The sequence below is a fragment of the Schistocerca cancellata genome, chromosome 3 (assembly GCF_023864275.1).
Source record: "Schistocerca cancellata isolate TAMUIC-IGC-003103 chromosome 3, iqSchCanc2.1, whole genome shotgun sequence".
NCBI lineage: Eukaryota > Metazoa > Arthropoda > Insecta > Orthoptera > Acrididae > Schistocerca > Schistocerca cancellata.
Genome location: NC_064628.1, coordinates 658,664,209 through 658,685,186, shown reverse-complemented (window position 1 = coordinate 658,685,186; position 20,978 = coordinate 658,664,209). Strand labels below are relative to the sequence as shown.

General features: G+C 40.6%; 1 protein-coding gene across 1 annotated transcript in view; it reads right to left on the bottom strand.

The window, feature by feature from the left end:
* Nucleotides 1–11,539: 11,539 nt before the first annotated feature.
* LOC126175625 (sialin-like) overlaps nt 11,540–20,978 on the bottom strand; it is a 122,613-nt gene continuing 113,174 nt past the window's right edge. The window contains exons 10-11 of the mRNA XM_049922509.1: nt 16,482–16,631; nt 11,540–11,811 (exon numbers count right to left, since the gene is read on the bottom strand). Coding sequence (XP_049778466.1) covers nt 16,510–16,631 — 122 coding nt within the window. The 3' untranslated portion in view covers nt 11,540–11,811; nt 16,482–16,509. The remainder of the gene's footprint in view (nt 11,812–16,481; nt 16,632–20,978) is intronic.

Sequence of the window (20,978 nt, the reverse complement as noted above, 5' to 3'; positions counted from 1 at the left end):
ATGGTTAATATCTTATGTGTGTGTTTTTCAGTTTTATTTATTGTGAGTGATGAATGGTATTCATTTTCATTGTTATTACCTAAGCGGAGGCCGTTTTATAATCATTTTTTTCTTAAGTTACATGATAATTTCTGGAGAGCTAGTGCAGAACATAGCTTCTGCAGCGTTTAACCATAACTTTTTTTGTGTACAAATGTTTCAAGCCGTGTAACTGGCTTTTTGCTTCACATATCTTCGCTAAGGTAATCCCCTCATTCGTCTCTACTCGGCTTACATACTTTTCTTAATGCGTCACGTGCCACCAAAAGGCATCCGACCTTGCAGCAGGTAGTGGTCATAATCTTTTGGCTGATCAGTGTATACGCACAAATGTTTAATTCATACGCAGCCTGTGTTTTGGTAACCAGGTTCTTATCACTTATTTAAAATGGCGATAACGTTCTAAATGCTTGTTTTTAAGTCTATTTCTTTTCTCTGATACAGTTCTGCATTACCTGTTAATTATAATTAGTATTTCAAGGCTCCACTGGGCTGGATATGTAAAGGCCTGTGAACCAGAACCACTTCGTTAACTTTTTAAAGTAAAACTTGTTTAATTAAAAAGTTAATAAAAGCGTTTTATTATTTATTAATGTTACAGATATTGTTTATCTTGAATTAAGTAAATATACCTTTTTGATTCAATGGGTACATACGTTTCTCAAGAGATTGTGTGTTTATTATCTACGATCTAAGACTAAGCTAATAATGACTTATGCTAATATCCTGGTCAAAATTATTTCTAGCACCTTGTTACTTACCAATTCTCTGCTTATCACTCTATATTCATTCTTTTCAACAACAATCTTTCTGCATAAACTTCAAGAAGACGGATTCCATATAGCACTGTATCAAGCCTTAAAGTCTCGTCACGACCGATGAACGTGTGTAATACACTTTATTTACAGGACAGAATTCCTCACAAAAATCGAAGAATAATGTAACAGGGGAGTCGATGCATGAATGTCACTTCTGAGTTTGGATATGAACAAGTCCGCAGTGATGCATGGGATCAGGGCTACCGTAGTGTTTCGCACAGTTCTTAAGAACAAGACTGCCCAAGTAGTCTGGTCAAGCAAGCAGTACAGGAGAACCTCGCTAATCCAGCCTCGGATGTTCCGACTCCCACCTACTCCGACCATCAAATTTCCGGTATTTGTTTGCTCTTGTCGATGACACATCGTCTGCGATGTGGATCAGTAGACAGCTGACCGTTGATAGACGTGGGAGTTCGATGAGTTTCAGTGTGAAATAACTTGCTTCTAACTCGATCAGTATGTATTATTTTGGAACCATAAATTACGGACAGTTTTCTTACATATTAAAGGGTGTAAAACTTAAATGTGGCACGATCTAAACGTGAGCATGCAACGCTGTTTTAGCGGAAAAACTGAAAGTGCACGAAAGATTAGACAAAGGCGGGTCTCTTTAAAACACTGCAATTGGGGCAGGGCTTGAACAATAATTGTTAAAGATTGGAGAGAAGATAGGAGAACTCATGAAAGTCATAAAGTGATAATTGTTGATGAGAAATGACTGAAAACACGCAGGACTTTGAAGAAGCCTAAAAGTGAAACTTTAGACAATGTTTTGTGTGTGTTGTTTGAGCAGACGAGAAGAAAAGGAAGTTCGTTAGTTGGATCAATCATAAAAGACAAGGCATTGTTTTTTCAGTGAAAAATTAGACGGAGACAATGAAAATCAAAAGATTACAGCGAATGAAAGCTGAATACAACGGTGTAAAAAACGACATGATATTCGAAATGTAATCGTTTTCAGCGAGAAATTGTCTGCTGACGAAACAGCTGCCAATGAATTTTTTCTGAAATTTGAAAACTTGGTTAAAGATCTTAAGCTGATCCATGATCAAGTGTATAACTGGCTTAAACTACGAAATCCTGCCTCCCTACAAGAAATCTCCCTGCACAAAATGAGTCAGTTGTGTATCACTGCCATACTGTCATAAGGTACATACCCAGTTCCCAAAATTTCACTTACAGCAACATCATCTTACCGTTTGATACAGAGGTATTTTACAGTACAGGCATTACAGTACATTAAACTTTCGTGTAATATGCTTTCGTATGTCGAGGTTTTCTTTTCATTTATTTTTTGTTTTAACACGGAACAATATTTCAGACAATTACGTCCAGGTGAAAATTTAAGCTCTAGTTTACTGCATTGTGATGTTGTGTATTGTGAAGTGTTCGTCTGATAATCCGACCTCTTTGCGTTCCGATCATGCTCCCAGTACCCCAGAGGACGGATTAGCGAGGTTATAGAGTGAAGTAGCATACGGGTGTGGCAATGTAGAGGAATAAAGTGAACACAGCCTGTAATGGTTCTTTATTTACGTGACCATTACGACACTCCAACCCCAGTTCTCGGTACCTGTAATATCGAACTGCTTTTCTGCGAAGTAACAGACATATTTTTGTGGCAATATTCACATTTGGTTTTATTAATGTATAGGTACTCCAATGTATCGATATATTACAGTCATATGGTTCTTGTGTATATTCATTTCTGTGAGACTGTCATAATCTTTGACTTACTTGTAACCGTTTTGGCGCGAATGCGCACAGAGCAGTCTTTGTTTCACTTTTCGGAAGTTAAGTTGTTATTCCGCTTTGTAAAAGAACAGTCAAGTCTTGTGTTTGGTTAAAGTGGAAATTAAATATATGAAGATTGATACCAAACTGTTTTCTTGATGATGCGACAATTAAGAAGAAGTATATGTGAATTTACAAGAAGTTTAATAAAAATGTGGATCGTGAACACCAAGTCAAAAATTATTTCTACCACACCATTGTTCTGATCTGGAATTGTTTGATCATTAAATTTCCTGAAAAACGCATTTGTTAGGTCTTCAAATATTGCTAAAATACAGATCTCGACTTTCTAGCAGTCAAAGTGGAATCACCCTAGAATCAACAAGATGAGCCATAACAACTTCGACGAAATCTACGTGGGAATCCATTCAAGATAAGTTCCAAAATTAATGACTTTTTTACAGTGACTTCATTATTTCCATTCTGACGATACCATCCACAGTCAATAACTTTGCTTTTGCTCCTTAAAGCGAACATATGCTGCGTGAGCAACATTATTAATCTGATTTCTAACCTACTTTGCAAGTGGTGGTATTGTTAGAAGCCCGATTACTGCGGCGAACACAATTGGCATTTGGGCCCGACCAGTAGCTTGAAAGATAGCTCCAGCTGTCCATGTGACTTCTTGCGGTTGTTCGCTGACGGAGGAATGCCGACATAAATAATTTCGATTAGTCGGGTAAATTTTGACTACATTGACTGACAGTCACTCCTGGATTCGAAAATACTACACATAGATTATTAAAACTATCTGCAGAATCGATAATACCTTCCTTGCACTACGTTTATCATCAGAGAATGAATCAAGGCACATTTCCTGACTGGGTAAGTACACAGTAGCAAGGTAAGTAAATCATCTCTGTTCACAGTGCTTGCTCTTTTTTACAGTTTCTAGGAAAATGGTCCACAATAAACAAGATGTTACTTTGCTGGGAAGAACCTATTAACCACGACTCGGCTAGCCTCAAAATACTTAACGAATGGAGCCTTATCAAAGTTAATTAATGAGAATATCGCTTTGGTATATTCAGTGACCTAACCAAGACATAGAAGATTCTGCGATTTTAAACCATTATCGGCAGCCCTCTTATACGTACAGTAGCTTCATACCATGCATCAGAGGATCACATTGACAAAAGAGTGAAACGGAACGTAAAATATTCCTACCGATCATTTGTATAATGATCCCCCAACGAACTATGGACCAGGCTTAGTACTCCAGGCTGCAAACTGTACCATACCGGACGCTTATCTGACGACAACGGACACAACTACAACTGGTTCACAGTAGACCGCTTGAATACTGTGACAAATACTTGTATTATGCATTGTGACATAACAGGAAGAAATCTGATGGTATCAGGAACAGACGTTAATTGTTACACGCTAGTGAAACTCTCTATGAGCAGCCGGTTAAAAAACTTAAATGGAGTCAGTACATAGATAAACTGGTCTAGAAGCTCCGCTTGGCGGATTTTGCAGTGTGACTGTGCTAATTTGAAGATATGGATGTCATATTTGGCTGTTCTTGCACTTCTCAGTTTTTACAGAATTACCTTCATGGACTAGGCAGCTGAAATCGATGATATATTTATTCAGCAGAAGCGATTAGGTATACACACCACAAAGTATATAACTGCACCAGTGGTAGCTCGTTACCAAAACAAATGGTGATGCACTTTGCTCACCAACAAATTCATTAACATAGGAGAGAAAATCAGCGCAGTGCTCAAATTTTTTTTATAAAGCATGATATTAACAGATCGCTCATTCGTGTCATGAGAGTATCTACTGGTAAGAACACCAAAACTTGTACACAAAATGAAGTATTATTTTACAGAATAAAATAAATTAAATTTAACTGTAACTCTGTGTGCGCAAACTGTAATAAGTCTGCCTTTTCAGTAGGACCGCTATTAACGCTGTTCGGTTATTTATCTGCATTTTGATGTGGTGGTGATCACTTTTACAGAAACTCCGTTCTTCTTTCATTCGTATTTGGAAAATTTTTAGTCATTCTTTGATTGAAGTTAACAATTTCTAGGATGAGATCTTGTTCAACAGAGAGCACTGCGGTTGCTGATAGTCTTTCTTGGTCCGATACTATTCCGTAATTCGCTTCAGTTGTGAAAAACAACGTCCTGCTTCTTATATAGCCATTGTAATTTTAATTATCGCTTTCAAGAGTTTCACAGATCGTATTACAGAGTGTTATCTGTTATGTAACAGAGTAAACTCGAAGCTACCCACATAATTTTGAACTACTTGCCTTCAATAAGTAACAGAGAGCTCCTTTCTAAGTTCCTTTGCTTCCAAAATAGAACAGCATTCAATAGCAGTCTTGAAAGAAGTCTCTGGAAAACTGAAAGTAAGCGGAGAATTTTTCTGACAGAAAACGAGAGGCTGCAACTACATGTTTTTCTTTCGCCCCTTAACTTACAAAATGACATATTTCTTTTGCCTCCTGCAGTAGATTAGACATCACTCCTCGATTTACGTTCACCCTCTTTGATTAATTGGTGTGCAAATCTAATTTTCTTTCACTTCGCTAATGTTTGTAGTTTAGCCCTCAAAACTGTCAGCTAATTTTCTGCATAAGTTCAGTCAATATCCCTTTTTTGTAACTGACTTTACGAAATAGCCACATAGATAATTATTTTATGGAAAATCGAGAGCCAGAAAATGAGCCTTTCAACTTTTAAAATCTTTACTAAGTCACAGGCTTGTATGATAGCGTTTTCTTTACATAGCTCTTATTGCTCATGCACTTGATAACATCTTTGCTATATTCGAAAACAATATTGACCCTCGTTGACTGGAAATTCCATCAAGTAAGCACTGAACGTGGCACACTTTTTTTCGTGCTATTTCGTGAAGAACTGCTGTCCTTTAGGGAGTGGTGAAAAAAAGCTGCAAGTCTCTGAAGTTTCACTTGCTCATTGTTGTTAACTGAAGTGGTTTTAAGCTTAATTCTGTTAGTTGGTATAAGAATGATGTACCAAGCACCGGGAATTTTTTTCTTAACGAGAGCCTCCACACCAAGAGACGAATCACTCATGACAACTGCACCATCATAAGGTTGTACTGCTATTTAGTGTGGACAGCTGTCCAAGTGGTGGTTTATCTGCTATCTAAGATGTACGTTCCCAAAAACTGGGCATCACGCATTTCTGGTGATATGAACTTTTTTTTCACTTGTTGCTGTGTTTTAATGACCCGCCGTCTGATTATTTTATGGTACGTCTTTTTATTTCTTTATTTTATTGTTTCAGCCTCTTGGCCGCTACGACAGGCTGCGAGGTCCGACTGTGGTCCCATTTAGGTTCACGCCGCCTCCTGCCCCTGTCGCACCGTTGCCCGAGCCCGCCATGTGGAGATGGGTTGTTCTCGATTTTATTTTATTTTATTTTTTTGCAGCATTTTAAGACTCTAAAATTTAATACAATAGAAATCGGAAAGCGAAATACAAAATATTGATGCTTAAGAAGAATTAAAAAAAGAATGTAGGAATGGGTAGAGTGTAGAGGTTACCACCACCTGGTTGTGGGTGATGGCCACCCTCGATTCCCCTATCTATGCCTACTTCTCTACTACCTACCTGATTTTATACATATGTACAGTTCGGTGCTTGATGCTCATTGGTGTGATTAGCCTTTGCACCTGTCTTGGACTGTTCTGTACTTGTGGGGTGTGCTGAGTTGCAGGGTGCCACTGTCGGTCATCAACGTGAGATGCCTCAAGTGCCTCAAGTGCCAGTTTCCGTATCAGTGTTAGTGTCTTCCTGACAGGTTATTTCACCGCTGACATCCATCCTGTAGGCACTCTACTGTCTTTCTTTACTGGCTCACCTTCCATACGGTCTGTTAGGAAGATATTCTTTATACATCATCTTGGACGTTTCGTCAGCCAGTGTGTAGGCGCCCCGGTGGTCCTGGTCGCCTACGGTGGGCTGGAAGCCTAGCGGTGACCTCTCCAGTTGTCAGGATGCTAGGAAATGACTGTGGATGTGTCGGAAACGCCAAAGAAACATTATTAATTCATGACACTTTTATTCCTGCGGAGTACAATGTGGGTCGCGTAACACAGGCTGGCTGAGCTTGGTGATATCAATGACCTTCCCCGAGTCCTCGCTGACTCGGAGCGATGACACCAGCTCCAGCCGCACCAGTCCGCCGACTCGGCGGCGGATAGCAGGCCGCCGGGTTGGAGTCCCAGCGCTATCGGCACGAGAAGCGTTCTCGTAATGTGGAGTGTACTCTATCCCACACCGTCTTCTTCCATGCTCCTGCTGGTGGCTCGTCCGCGGTGGACGGGCGGAACAGGCTGCAGTCCCCCTGCATCGTCGGCTCACCCGGTTGTGATGGCAGATGCACAGGGCCTAGGCGCCGCACGATCTCGACGACGGCTCACTGACGTGGTCAGCATTGGCGGCGAGCGAGTCTGCTGCGAGGTCTGCTAATCCTGGTTTGACGATTGACAGCGCCAGCAGAGAGGATCAGAGCTGGTACTGTCCCCTCACGTCGGCTGCTGGATGGGCCGCCCTTACTGCAACATTTCCTTAATAAAGATTAACATGTCGATCACCGAGCTGAGCGCTACGCAGCGTCCCAGTACACATCTAACTGTAAGTCTAACTGCGAGTGCCTTGTTGCTATCAAAGCTGGCGTATTTAAAGGAAGCACGAGCGACGTCCGGACGTCATGCTCGTTGTAATGAACGCATTCGTTCCACTTACACTGCTGATTCATCTGTCGTACTCGCCCCTTAGGTGTTCTTGCGACAGAGTTACGTGTTGTTACGGCAGACTTCCTCAAAGTTATGAAATGCAGTACAGCTGACGCTATACCTCTGTCTTACACTCTCCGAAAGTCTCTGTCCAACACAAACCCGCGTGCTAAGCAATTCTCTCTCGCCTGTTGTGTGTAACCAGGCCACTGCCCCTGCGTGACGACACATTCCGATACATGTGCGATCCTTTTACCTCTTGGCTAACCTACTGCCTCTGGCTCTCGGCATAGGCAATGAAACTATGACAATATTCAACGTTTCCAACTCTTGAGTATTCCGCAACACTACAATTCTGTACACTGGTCAGTATTGCGTAGTATTGCGAGCAGTGTGTTATTTATGTTACTCTGGTTTACGTCCAGTGTATGTCTTCTTTCTGTGCGCTGCTTGCAGAAAAAGACAGTGTGTTTATGGGGACCTTCTCCGCACGTGCAGCTAGTTGTCTGTTGCAGACTCACGCGACTAAAGTGCATGGGATAGGGGCTGTGACCTGTGAGAAAATGCATCATATCGCGTCTGGGAGCGATGTTTTTTCGTTTCAGTATTTCCCTGGTATCAGGGAAGAAATTGTGTACTCGGCAGCTCTTATCACTATTGTCCCACTCACCCCGCTCTGAGTTGGCGTGTTGTTTCATGTGGTGCAGCAGTGATCTGCTGAACCCGGTCTGGTTCAAATGGCTCTGAGCACTATGGGACTCAACTGCTGTGGTCATAAGTCCCCTAGAACTTTGAACTACTTAAACCTAACTAACCTAAGGACAGCACACAACACCCAGCCATCACGAGGCAGAGAAAATCCCTGACCCCGCCGGGAATCGAACCCGGGAACCCGGGCGTGGGAAGCGAGAACGCTACCGCACGACCACGAGATGCGGGTAACCCGGTCTGGTTTCCCCATCCTAAGCCAGTACTTTGCTGCACGGTATCTGATAGTTACGTCTATGGGGAAGACCCCTTTCACAGAGCATAGTGCATCAATCGACGTTGTGTTGAAGGCCTCCCATAGTCGAAGCAGAACTCTTCTTTGCTCACGATGTACGGTAGATCTATTGGTGGACAGACTTAGTCTGTAGGCCCACGTACTAGCAGTGAAGCATAGTACTGACTCGATGAGAGCGCAATGGTATGTTCGTGCGACTGACAAGGGTAGTCCTTATTGATTCGAATTTAATCTTGCCAGTTTATGAAGTATTTTTTCTGCTTTGTCAGTGCATATTCTTATGTGTTCATGAAAGTTCAAACGTTCGTCGATGCGTACTCCAATGTAGCGAGCTACTAATGATCTTTTCACGCTATGAACTAACAAAATCTTTCAACTCGTCTTCCGTTAGTGATGTACCTTTATGCTACAACCACCTGATAAACACAGGCTACATCACTGGTTTCACCAGCTATTGCAGCCAAAACGTCCACACCCTTTATTTCCTTTCTAATTTCCTCTTGACAGTCTTGAAGTATGCGTTGGCATACATTCTGGATGGCTTTGAAACCTGTTCCTTCTTCTATATGTGATTTCAATACAGAGTGTAATTCTGGACTAAAATTAATCGAGGCCCGAAAATGGCAAGGATTCGAAGATGACTCTCTCGTATCCTCTGAGGACAATGATCCACAGAAACGTATACAGTTAAGAATTATATTTGGTATGTACCTATTTGTGAACTTTTATTGCGTAATGCCACGGTCGTCCTGTACCCACTGTCTAATTGGGTAGCTATATCTACATTCCCTAGACTTTCCAGATTCAAAATGTAATTCACATGAATCAAAGAGAGGTCGTGTTTCCCAATTTTGTCGTGGAGGTGTTGAATGTCACAAATTGTATGTTTAGTCCACGAAAGCTCTCCTCCAGTTAATAAAGAACGAAAACAAAACAAGACGTTTTTCTAATAACATCTACACAGCCACCAATGCTTGCCTGCTGTTCGGTTCGGAGATGAGTTTTGTGTTAAACTGAATAATTTTCATTTTGAGTGTCTGTGAAATTCTTGAAGTAAGAATCGGACTACCTAGCTCCATGATTTGTAATTTTTCTTCAAACTCATGTAAATGGAATGGTTCAGGGAGCGAGGAAATTACCAGATTAATTACTTCACATATTCACCTCCTACATAGCACACGCTAAAACTACGCACGCAACGCACTGGAAACAGTTACTTGCCCGCAGGTAAACGTAAACTGGTAAGGAAGTGCGAGAATCCCGCATTGTTCTAAGATCTGACAGGTCCGGTTCTCTTCGGAAGAGTCGAGGCCCTCCCTCTTAGGCTGGCAGGCTGGCTCAGGTGGAATGTTTATACCCACAAGAAACGTATACAAGTACAGTGATGCCAAGCACTGCCTCCTCTCCACTCAATCTCTCTCCCCTGCCCCTGAGACACCCAAGTCTTCGTTTGCAATCGCAATGCAATTCCAAGTCGCCGTCGGCATATTTCCGTCCCACTCGGCTGCGTTCCGCGTTTGGAGCCCGGGCATTTCAAAAGAGATAAATGTTGCACTACTTATATAGAAGGCTCAGATATCACAGTTGAACAAAATTACTTTTGGGGGTAGCGAAAAAGTGCAAACCTATACAGGAACCGCCCCTGTACTGAACTCCATGCACGGTTTCCTTTAAAAGCCTTGTAATACAGAGACTACATTTCTTATACATTCATTCCTTAATGATATTGAACGCTAAAAACAGAAATTAACAGAAATTAATTTTAAATAAACAGTCTCTGCACCGTCACGATATGTGAAGTAATAAATATTTTTGTGAATTATTTACCTGTCTGTGTAGAGTTCAGAGAATACTTTGGAACAAAGGTCACCAACAAGATGGTATCATATGTAAATCAAAATTCTGAAAATGTATACAAACATGAAATAGTAGGGCGTCCTGAAAAGTAGAGCCTCCGAATTTTCAATCTGAAACTCTTAAAGGCTTTTTAAATAAATCAAGGGTTATTAACATTCTATACGTTTATTTTTCATGTCTTCATATTTGCAGCCCTCAGCCAGTAGAGGGCTCAGAAAAACGGCACATAAAATGGTGATGTGTAACTATGTCGGCGAGAGAGAAACAGCGTGCTGTACTCGAACTTAGAATTCGAAGAGCTTGTCCACACATGAAGCACGCTCTCCATCAGTATGACAATGGCAGTCCACGTATGAGCGCTTCAACATTTGCAACAATTCGATGCCTTGGATTCAGGGTCATCGATCATCCTCCATAAAGTCCCAACTTGGCCTCATTCGATTTTTGCCTCTTTCCAAAATTTAAAGAACACCTTCGAAGACCTCGCTTTGATAGTGATAAAACGGTGCAAGCAGAGATCAGGTGGCTCTGTCAACAGACTCAAACATTCTACAGTGACGGTACCAAAAAACTGATCTCTCTTTGTAAGAAATTTGTCCACCGCCAGAGTGGCTATGTTAAGAAATAAAAATGTAGACATGAGGAATAAAGACGTAGACTGTTAATATTGTTTGTTTTATTAAAAAAGTTTTAATAGTTTACACATAAAACATTCGGACGCATTACTTTTCAGGACACCCTTGTAAATAAATTAGGAACACATCTTGTTAGGAATTCTTTCTACAGATTAACTCATTATTTAGATTTACGGACGGAAAATTACTGAACACTGCACGACAAATAGCAATATTCAACTTAACTGTTGCCTGTTATGAATAACAGTGTGATTATGAAGATACTAAGTTCGTAATAAGAGTTAAATGCAGCTATTTAATATAACTGAGAGCGCATCTTAGTTTTCCAAAGTAAAAATTACTCTTGTCAACTTCTTGATGCTACATTTAGCCTGAGTACGCACAAATAGTTGATAGTAGTTTAACCACAGGTAATAATTAATGCAGCTTTTTTTTATGTATACGTCAGCTCTTTGTATTGCAAACTGTCTCACGAATATTACTTTCAGTGAAGAATGACTTCAAGGAAGAACACCAAGATATATTAATGAGGCAATTAAATAGCAGAAACTTAAAAAAAAAATTCTTTTAATAAAGTCAGAAACCATGTATTTGAGATTAAATTTAGATTTAAATTTGTGAATAAATAAATTTGTGCTCTTGCTGATACTTCGACCATAATTCTTCACGCAGCCACTGAAAAATATTGTTAGCAGAATCTTTTCAGTCATTCTGATGGTTCTGTCGAGGGCGAGTTCCGTACGTATGGCTGCCTCAATAGTTGGTAACTTCTGTGGTTCTGGTCACGATGATTGTGTAATGTTGCAGGAAGGGATCTTCGGTTTGCATGGTGCTGTGGACATGAAACAGCTGCTTTCACTGTCTTTCTCTCCATTAATGACGGAGTTCGTGATGTCTGTCGCTACGACGATGTAGCACAGCCTCGTCGACCACGTTTGTACTGCAACGAAGAGCATAGGTAGGTAAGTGTATGTGCAACGTTGATATTCAGTGTAGAAGCGCACAGGCAGTGAAAACCGTTAGAATAGATTAACAATGATCAAAAAAAGTTAAAAATACAGCGCATATATGTCTGTGACACACCGATGCCCAGACATTATTATCTATTTTGGAAGTTTTCCGTGTTCTGATGGAGCATGAATATTGTATTGTGACAGTTGCTCCATAATTTACTCCCTTTTAATAGCATCACAGGAGTCGTAGAGTCTAAAGTCTTCATCCTCTGACCGATTACCATAAAGAGTGTCACAAGTCATTACTTGATCGGTTCAGAAATTTTTGTTACAACCCGACAGTGCAGCTCAATCTGTTGATAATGTGCTGTAAAACATCACCTTGCGTTCCTCTACCGGCCACATACTGACGATGAAAGTATTTACTACTGCCGGAGTTAAACAGCTCTCCCTCCTGGTCCAGATCGGTTATAGAATTATGGAAACCGTTTTATGTTCACGTTATGAACATTTTGGAAATCCTAAATTTCTTCTATAGGAATTCATAAGAATTAGCGAACCGATTTGCTTTGAAAGTTCGCTTTTTCTGTTTATCTGATGGAATTACATTTTTATTGAGACGTATGAGTCCTCAACTTTATCTTCGATAACGGTAGAAACTGAAGAAATGAACTAAAATTTGTGCTATTGCTAGGAATTGAACACAGCTCTTCTCCTACGAGACACGTGCGCTAGCCATTACTACACCAGTCCAGTACGAAAGCCAACCCTGCAAGGGCTACCATGGTCTAATGCCCTCCGTAACAAAATCTTCAGTTAATGCCTTCAGCCTATTTTCCTCTTCTTAAATCATCAGTGTTGCTGGAATATCACCCTAATCACCACATAACGGGGAAATGCTGCCTTTACCTCAGGTGTAGGTGATGAATTGATTGATGGAATTACACATTCCTCGAGAAATATGAGTTTCAATTTTATCCTCGGTAATGATAACAGCTGAAGAAACGAATTAAAATTTCTGATAGGACCGGGACATAAACCCAGCTCGCCTTCTTACTATGGAGATGTACTAACCATTACACCACCATAGACGTATGACTGACAAGAACTGAAGTTAGAGCGAACACTAGACGAGGCTAGTCCCTATAGCTATGTTACACATAGTACTATGGTGATGCAAAGGTTAGTATGTCTACCTGGTAAGTAGGAGACCTGGGTTGAAGTCCTGTCTGGGCATAAATTTTAATTCATTTCTTCACCTTCAATCATTATCAGCTTTTTCTGTTCGTCCATGAGATCCAGATGGTCGCACATAACGGTGCGCGAGTTGATTATGTGTTCTTTCATTACCAAAAGGCTTTTGAAATAGATCGATACTGTCGATTAGTGAATAAAATGCAAGATTACGAAACATCGGACCACCTCTGTGACTGGATTCAGTACTTTCTGGATGGCAGAATGGAGCGAAATTGTCAGATGTAAAAATAACTTTTCGAGTATCCCAAAAGAGTGTTAAACGACCTTTACTGTCCACAATATATGTAAATGATGTGAGGGATAACGGTGGAATCTCCGTTTGACTGTTCATGGATGGCGCTATAACATGTAGTAAAGACGAGACATTAGAAAATTGTTACGAAATTCAGGAAGACCATTAGAGGACCAATGATTGATGCAGGGACTGGTACAGCACTCTCAAAATAAATACACTTCACATATTGAGCTTAAGTAGTACGAATCAGCCACTAATTTTCGCTTTCACTAGTAGTGATAGCTCAAGAAAGACATTAAGAACCTCATAATAGCCGGGAGCAGCTTCTCGGAACGACCTAATGGCGAACGGGCACATAAAACTAGTAAGAAACGCACATGCTAGGGTGATATTCATTGTAAGAATCACAAGGAAATGTAATTCAACCACCAATGAAGTGACGCACAAAACAATCTTTCTATCTGTTCTTTAGTACTGCTCACCAGTCTAGGATAGCTTTCAGTGGAGATAAAGAAGATACATTTTGTCGTGTGTTCGCTTTGCAGAGAGCGTTGCGGGGATTAACTTCCAGCGCCAGTAGAAGATAGTGCCAGAGATGCGTACCAAACATTCAAGCAGTATGTTATTTCCTCCCACACACATTTCTCGAAACGATCACTACGAGCAAATAACACAAATTAGGTCTCATAGGGAGACTTACCGACAATCGATATACTAGATGATCAGAAATATTCGAACACCGCGAACAGACTGAATCGACCACTAGATATTAAGAGTGGCGGACGTGCTAGTATGAAAAGAGGCGGGGTGCATTGTGTTGTTAGTAGAGAGACAGTAACAGCAGAATGGGTCGATCAGGAGAGATTAGTGATTTCGAGCTTGGACTAGTCATTCGATGTCACCTGAGTAACAAATACGACGATGACAGTTCAACTCTTCTGCAGCCACCGTAACCGACTGTTAGTATGTGACTGTTAAGTGGAAACGCGAAGGAACAACCAACACTTGGCAGACCGATGTACTGACGGACAGAACCATCGAGCATTGCTGAGGACGGTTGTCAAAAATCTCGTGAAATCAGAGGAAGATATCACGTGTGAGTTCCCAACTGTTACTAGCTGTCCAGTTAGCACAATCACAATGAATAAGGAGTTAAAAAGAATTTGGTACAGTGGTCGTGCAGCTCCTCATAAGACACACATTTCGGTAGTCTGTGCTAAGCGCCGCTTGAGGTGGTGGAAAAAAAGACGCCATTGGACAGCGGACGATTCGAAACAAGTGATTTGAAGCGACGAGTCAGGCCGTACACTGTGGCAATCCGGTGGAGGGGTCTGGGTTCGGTGAATGCGTGGAGAACGTCACCTGTCATCTTGTGTAGTGTCAAGAGTGAAGTATAGAAGAGATGGCGCTACGGTAGAGGAGATTTTTCATAGTTAGGTTGTGGTCCACTCATTGCCCTTAACAGTCGCAAATTGTAAACGGATATGCATACCATTTACAGAATTGTGTACTGCGTACTGTATAGTTCGTAAATGATGTTCTATCAGCATGATGATACACCCTCTCATCAAGCAGCATCTGTGAAGCCATTGTTTTGTCGAGAAAACCATACCTCAAGTTTACTGGCCTGCATATATTCCTGACCTCACCCTAAGAAACACCTTTGGCATGAATTACAACGTCGAAGTCGCTCCAGACCTTGTCTGGTCTCGGCTTTTGAGAAAGAATAGGCTCCCATTCCCGAACAAACATTCAGACACTTCATTCAAAGCGTCCGCAGCAGAAAGGTGAACACACTGGGTATTCATGTCCAATAATTGATGTCCAGACACTTTTGACTAGATAGTGTAATCTCCAGCACCGTTCACGAAACGAGCAGGAGATGGGAGAATTGCTCGCGGTACCAGAAGAATCTTCCACCACGCTTGCGGGTACAGACGTAGCTGTAGAGCGATGTAACGTTTGCGTCAGTATCGCACGACGATCGAAAAACTAAGCGACAAGCTTGGCCAGTGGTTCTTAACATTTCTCTCCTGGAAAGATGGACAGCGCATTCGAAGTCTACCTTAGATGGCCAGCGCATTCGAAGTCTACCTTATGCAGAATTTCTGCTGTGTTCGAAATACTGGAGGAATCATTGCTGGAGAAACGGGACAGTTATTACACACAACTTCATAGTAGAGTACCAAATTTTCTTCTGTTCAGAAGAACTATTAATTATTTGACTGAAATTTCTCAAAATTTAATTTTTTAACACAAAATAGTGGATTTCATATGACGAATACATTTTTGAAAAATTTGACATTTTTAACAAATTATTAATCATTGTGAAAGAAATTAAAGAAGTACTTTAATCAGCTAAATAATTAAGAGGTAAGTGGTAGATAGAATAATAAATCATAATGTATAGTCTGTGCCGAATCGTTTTGAGGAATATCTAGTCAGAGCTTTAACTCCCAGCTTGATGACTCCTAGATAGACGTAACGGCTTGTGAATTTTGAAATATTAACCCGTTCAAATCTGTTTCTAAAATCATTTTCGTACTTATATGTGGTTCTTAGCCTATTCTGGTCTCATTCTTAAACCAGTCAGAAACCTAGGTATGGTTTTTATCTTTTATATGGATATGTATTATCGCACTTTTCACTAGGAAATCATATTCACGTACCATTTTGACTGTTGGTAACTACAGTAAAGTAAACACGGAACGCACAGTGCTCGCCTTTTCATTCCATCGCAGCTTCTAGGAAAGAAAACGAGAGAGAGCCAACGCCCAGGCTGAGAACGACTAGGTTAGACCACATCTGGGTGAAACGCTTAACATTTGAATTGATCAATAGCTACGTAGTATCGTCTACTACGACTTCTCGTACCTCGGCAGATGAGCTTGTGGTCCAGTGTAGATGTACACAAGTAGCACCATGAGTTACTAATACTGAATATCTGCTTCTGAAGCAGAATTTACAAACGGTTGTAGCTATTTACAAAAAACGTGGCTTGACATGGTTTTGACACAGATTAGCAGGAGCAAGAATCTCTGAAACTGTCCCAAGATATTAGTTGGTAGCTCGAGAAACAGCAATAGGAATGTAAGAAATGACATAAAGAAATGATAACGGCTTATATTACGAAACTAAATTAGATTGTTATGTGAATCTATGTACCGTAGAATTTGTGTCCATTGAACGGAGCCTAAGGAACGATGGCTTTCAGATGACCTTGCTGCGTCGTATCTCCATCAGCCATCTGTGTTATGCCTTCGTCAAATGCTGTATTCTCGATGCCTTCCTTGCTGTCTGCTTTCTGTGCTCTTTCTGAAACGAAGAGAGATTAGAGGAAGTATAATGAACACGTTTCTTAAACTTTAGTAGGTATCTATTGCTGATATGTATTGCTGACAGTGACAACGTAGAACTTGCAATGACGATGCATAGTGTAGTACATCACGTGAACTTCAACTTTCAGAGAAATCGGTAATAGCACAGGTAACGTGCCAAGAGTCGTAAAACAAGAAATTAATTATTTTAAATAAATAAGACATGTTATCAAACTACCTGGACGTCCAAACAAACCGTAATCCTTATTTATAAAATGTGTTTCAGTCTGGAACCGCGTAACCGCTACGGTCGCAGGTTCGAATCCTGCCTCGGGCATGGATGTGTGTGATGTCCTTAGGTTAGTTAGGTTTAAGTAGTTCTAAGTTCTAGTGGACTGATGACCACAGATGTTAAGTCCCTTAGTGCTCAGAGCCATCTGAACCATTTTATAAAATGTGTTCATTAGCACAACAGTGCATCTGTAGAAATTTTTAACAACTTATAACGTCATTCGAATTTCTCAATTATATTCTTTTTTTTATTTTCAGCGTCTTTATGCTGTCTGAGAGCGGTAAGAGATAGATTTCATAGCCAAAAGAAACTCTTCTGACATCCGATTCCATGGAGTTTAGTAATAAAACAAAGGCATCGGAGTTGACCCGACATATTTAAGTTGTGACAAGAATATTTTTGCTTAAAGTACGTTAAGTGACAGTTTTGTAGTTTCGAAAACCACTCTTTCAAGAAGATCAATAATGACACTAAAATTCATAGTGACCGCCGCGCGGTGTAGCCGCGAGGTCTGGGGCGTCTTGTCACGGGCCGCGCGGCTCCCCCCGTCGGAGGTTCGAGTCCTCCCTCGGGCATGGGTGTTTGTGTTGTCCTTAGCGTAAATTAGTTTAAGTTAGATTAAGTAGTGCGTAAGCTTAGGGACCGATGACCTCAGCAGACCTTACCACAAATTTCCAAATTTCCATAGTGATCTTTATTCATACTTTGTGTGGTGTCACCGCCAGACACCACACTTGCTAGGTGGTAGCTTTAAATCGGCCACGGTCCATTAGTACATGTCGGACCCGCGTGTCGCCACTGTCAGTGATCGCAGACCGAGCGCCACCACACGGCAGGTCTAGAGAGACGTACTAGCACTCACCCCAGTTGTACGACGACTTTGCTAGCGACTACACTGACGAAGCCTTTCTCTCATTTGTCGAGAGACAGTTAGAATAGCCTTCAGCTAAGTCCATGGCTACGACCTAGCAAGGCGCCATTAGCCTTACAGTACTTGTATTTAAAGAGTCTCATTTGTATCGTCAAGAGCGATGTACCACAATGATGGATTAAAGTTATGTATTACAGCAGCTACGTACTTTTCTTTATAGCATTCATTACGTATCCTGTTTCAGACCTCACGCCAGCCGGCGTGTGTAACGCGTGCATTTCGGCTACTTCCGAGTGGCGTGGCTGTCTTCATACGCCACAACACTTTGTATGTCCAATAATTACTGAATACTATAAAGCAGAACTATTTAACTACTGAGAAACATTTACTTTCCATAGTAAAGGCATAAATATTTGTTAAAAGTGTATTGCTTGCGTCTTTATTTGGCTTTGATTTGACGGTCGTATAATCATCCCACTATTGTTTACAGTATACATTCTCCAAATTTTCGTCTTGCAAGCACACTATTTCCGACATACATAATCACCCCCTCCCACTCTCTCTCTCTTTCTCTCTCTCTCTCTCTCTCTCTCTCTCTCTCTCTTTCACACACACACACAAACACAAACACACACACACACAGTTTTTATGTAGGATGTTAAAGTGGGTTATTCTGATTGAGTCACCCACTCACACACCTCCAAACGTTCTCCACAAAGGAAGTTCGGCAGTAGTTTGAAACCCGAGACGTCGGCAATATATAGAAGAGCTGCGATGCTGTGAGGTTTCTTACTCAGCAACTATCTACGTGTACTCTTGTTCATTTGTTACTGCTTATGAATAGAATTGTGAAATGCTAGATTTGTATGGGTTATAAGTGTATTGCTCACATTACGTTATTTCTGTTCGCAGCCATTTTTCGTACTTTATTTAATGGAGGCCTCCGAAATGTTCATAGGACGGAGAGGATGATTCACATTCATCGATTACATGATAAGACGTATTGTTTGTGGTAGCTGTTAATAACATGTGAACATATTGCGTAACTACTGTAGCACTTTTAGCATTTGCAAGAAAGAATTCTCAAGTCACTAAGACTACAAAGCATCCTCGTTTATACTCTTGTACATCTGCATCCGTACTCTGTAAATCATTGCAAAATTCAGGACACTCACTGGCACGAAACAGCACAGTTCAAAGAGAGTTATAGCTTCCTTCAGTGGAAGATTAATTTTGTTGAATAAAGCTCCTAATATGGATTCCTTCATTAAATGCAAGAAAGTACAGAAAATGGATGCAAACAGAAACAAAGCAGAATAAAAGCAATATACTTACAATGCATTTAAATCGAGCAATTCATACACGAATTTGTAAGCAGTAACAAATGTACGTAACTCTATAGAACACAGTGCTGTGAAACCAGATTATATTTTATGTTAAACAAAAACAAGTATGGTATCATTTACGCTAACAAGTATTACGGATGCGGCCAAATCCGCTACAGTACGAGTAATGTATTTCAATTCAGCGTGCAATACACACAAGAAATCGCAATCAGAAACACGATGTGTTTATTACGAAATAAAAACAAATACGGAATACTTTGTAGATCCTTACAGTGAAGTATGGTGCGGGTAACAAACAACACGATACGATACAGAAGAATATTATTTTAGTGCTCGTTTGAATTGCAATAGTAAATCGCGTGTGCACGATGTACATTCATTGAGCGTACTAACTATAAACACACAGCCAGCTCCTTTTTTTACGTACATGGTCAACACCACAGAGTATAGCCTACTGCACATGTTCTCAACATCAAACCGGGCTAGTCACGTGAGTTTGGGACGACGCCTACAGTTTGTGGTAATAGCGAAACTTGAATATTAGACGTATTTGTCTTGTTTAATAGTCATGTCTATATGTTTGAGTTTTATTTATAGCTATGGCATTGTATTTTCGTTCCTACAGATGTAAAGAGAAGCATGTGAAAGGAGGACCAGTTGCTTCTCATAGGTGTGTACAACAAATGTATTGCTGTAAACGTCATACTGATATGAGGCACTTTATATATTGAAAAATGTCGAGGCACTGTATTATAAAGTATCGTAAGTGCGATTTCTGCGTTTACGAGACAAGAACTAAATAAATTTGTAAGAGTGTTTGAGTAAACTGTTTGTCAGTGTATACATATTAATGCTATGTTAATATGCAAGTATAATTTATAGGGTGACAGTCTGGTTAATTTCCTCCAGTTTATGAAGGTTCTCAAACCCTGTGCGTATATAAGTATTTCTGCATTAGACAGTTTCCAAAGTCCTAAGCAGTGCCATTCTAACGTAGGTAATTAGAACAGATTCGAGAATGTGAATCAGTGCAATAGAAACCGTAAAAAAAGACAAGAAAATTGTTGGCTACCACCTCTATTATTTCTCCAAAATTCGAGCTTTGATCTTGTGTTTTTCTTTGTTGTTGTTTTTTTGTGCATAGCGTATCATATTTTTCTCTTCTGATGACGTGGCGAGGAAATGTTATGGATATATTACTTTCCTATAAAAACAGAAGGATAAATGAAGAAAAACTGAAAATAATAACAGAGGAGTAAGTGGTGCAAATTGCTTACCGTATGTAGTGTAACAATTTCGTGGTTACTAATACGTTGCTTTTCCGTGACGCTTCGGCATTGTCTACAGTGTCATTGTTTAGTAATCAATTAGGACAGAAGTTCGGCCCATATAAAACGTAAAAAATACTGTTTGCTTTCACTTCTTATCCCATTACTGAAAAATCGTAAGCCGGCCCAGGTGGCCGAGCGGTTCTAGGAGCTATAGTCTGGAACCGTGCGACCGCTACGGCCGCAGATTCGAATCCTGCCTCGGGCATGGAAGTGTGCGCTGTCCTTAGGTTAGTTAGGTTTAAGTAGTTCTAAGTTTTAGGGGACTGATGACCTCAGAAGTTAAGTCCCATAGTGCTCAGAACCTTTTGAACCATTTTTGAAAAATCGTTAATAGAGTGGACTCTGAGCCATGGCACTGTGGCGAAAAGCACAATACTATTGCCTTTCACGTCTTCAAGCGAACTTCAGTTCCAGATATCAGACTGTTAAGATGTCTGTAAAAGGTGTGTACAAAGTTTCACGTTACTTCTGATGATCTGTCTGTAGCAGCAAAGTTACAAGACTG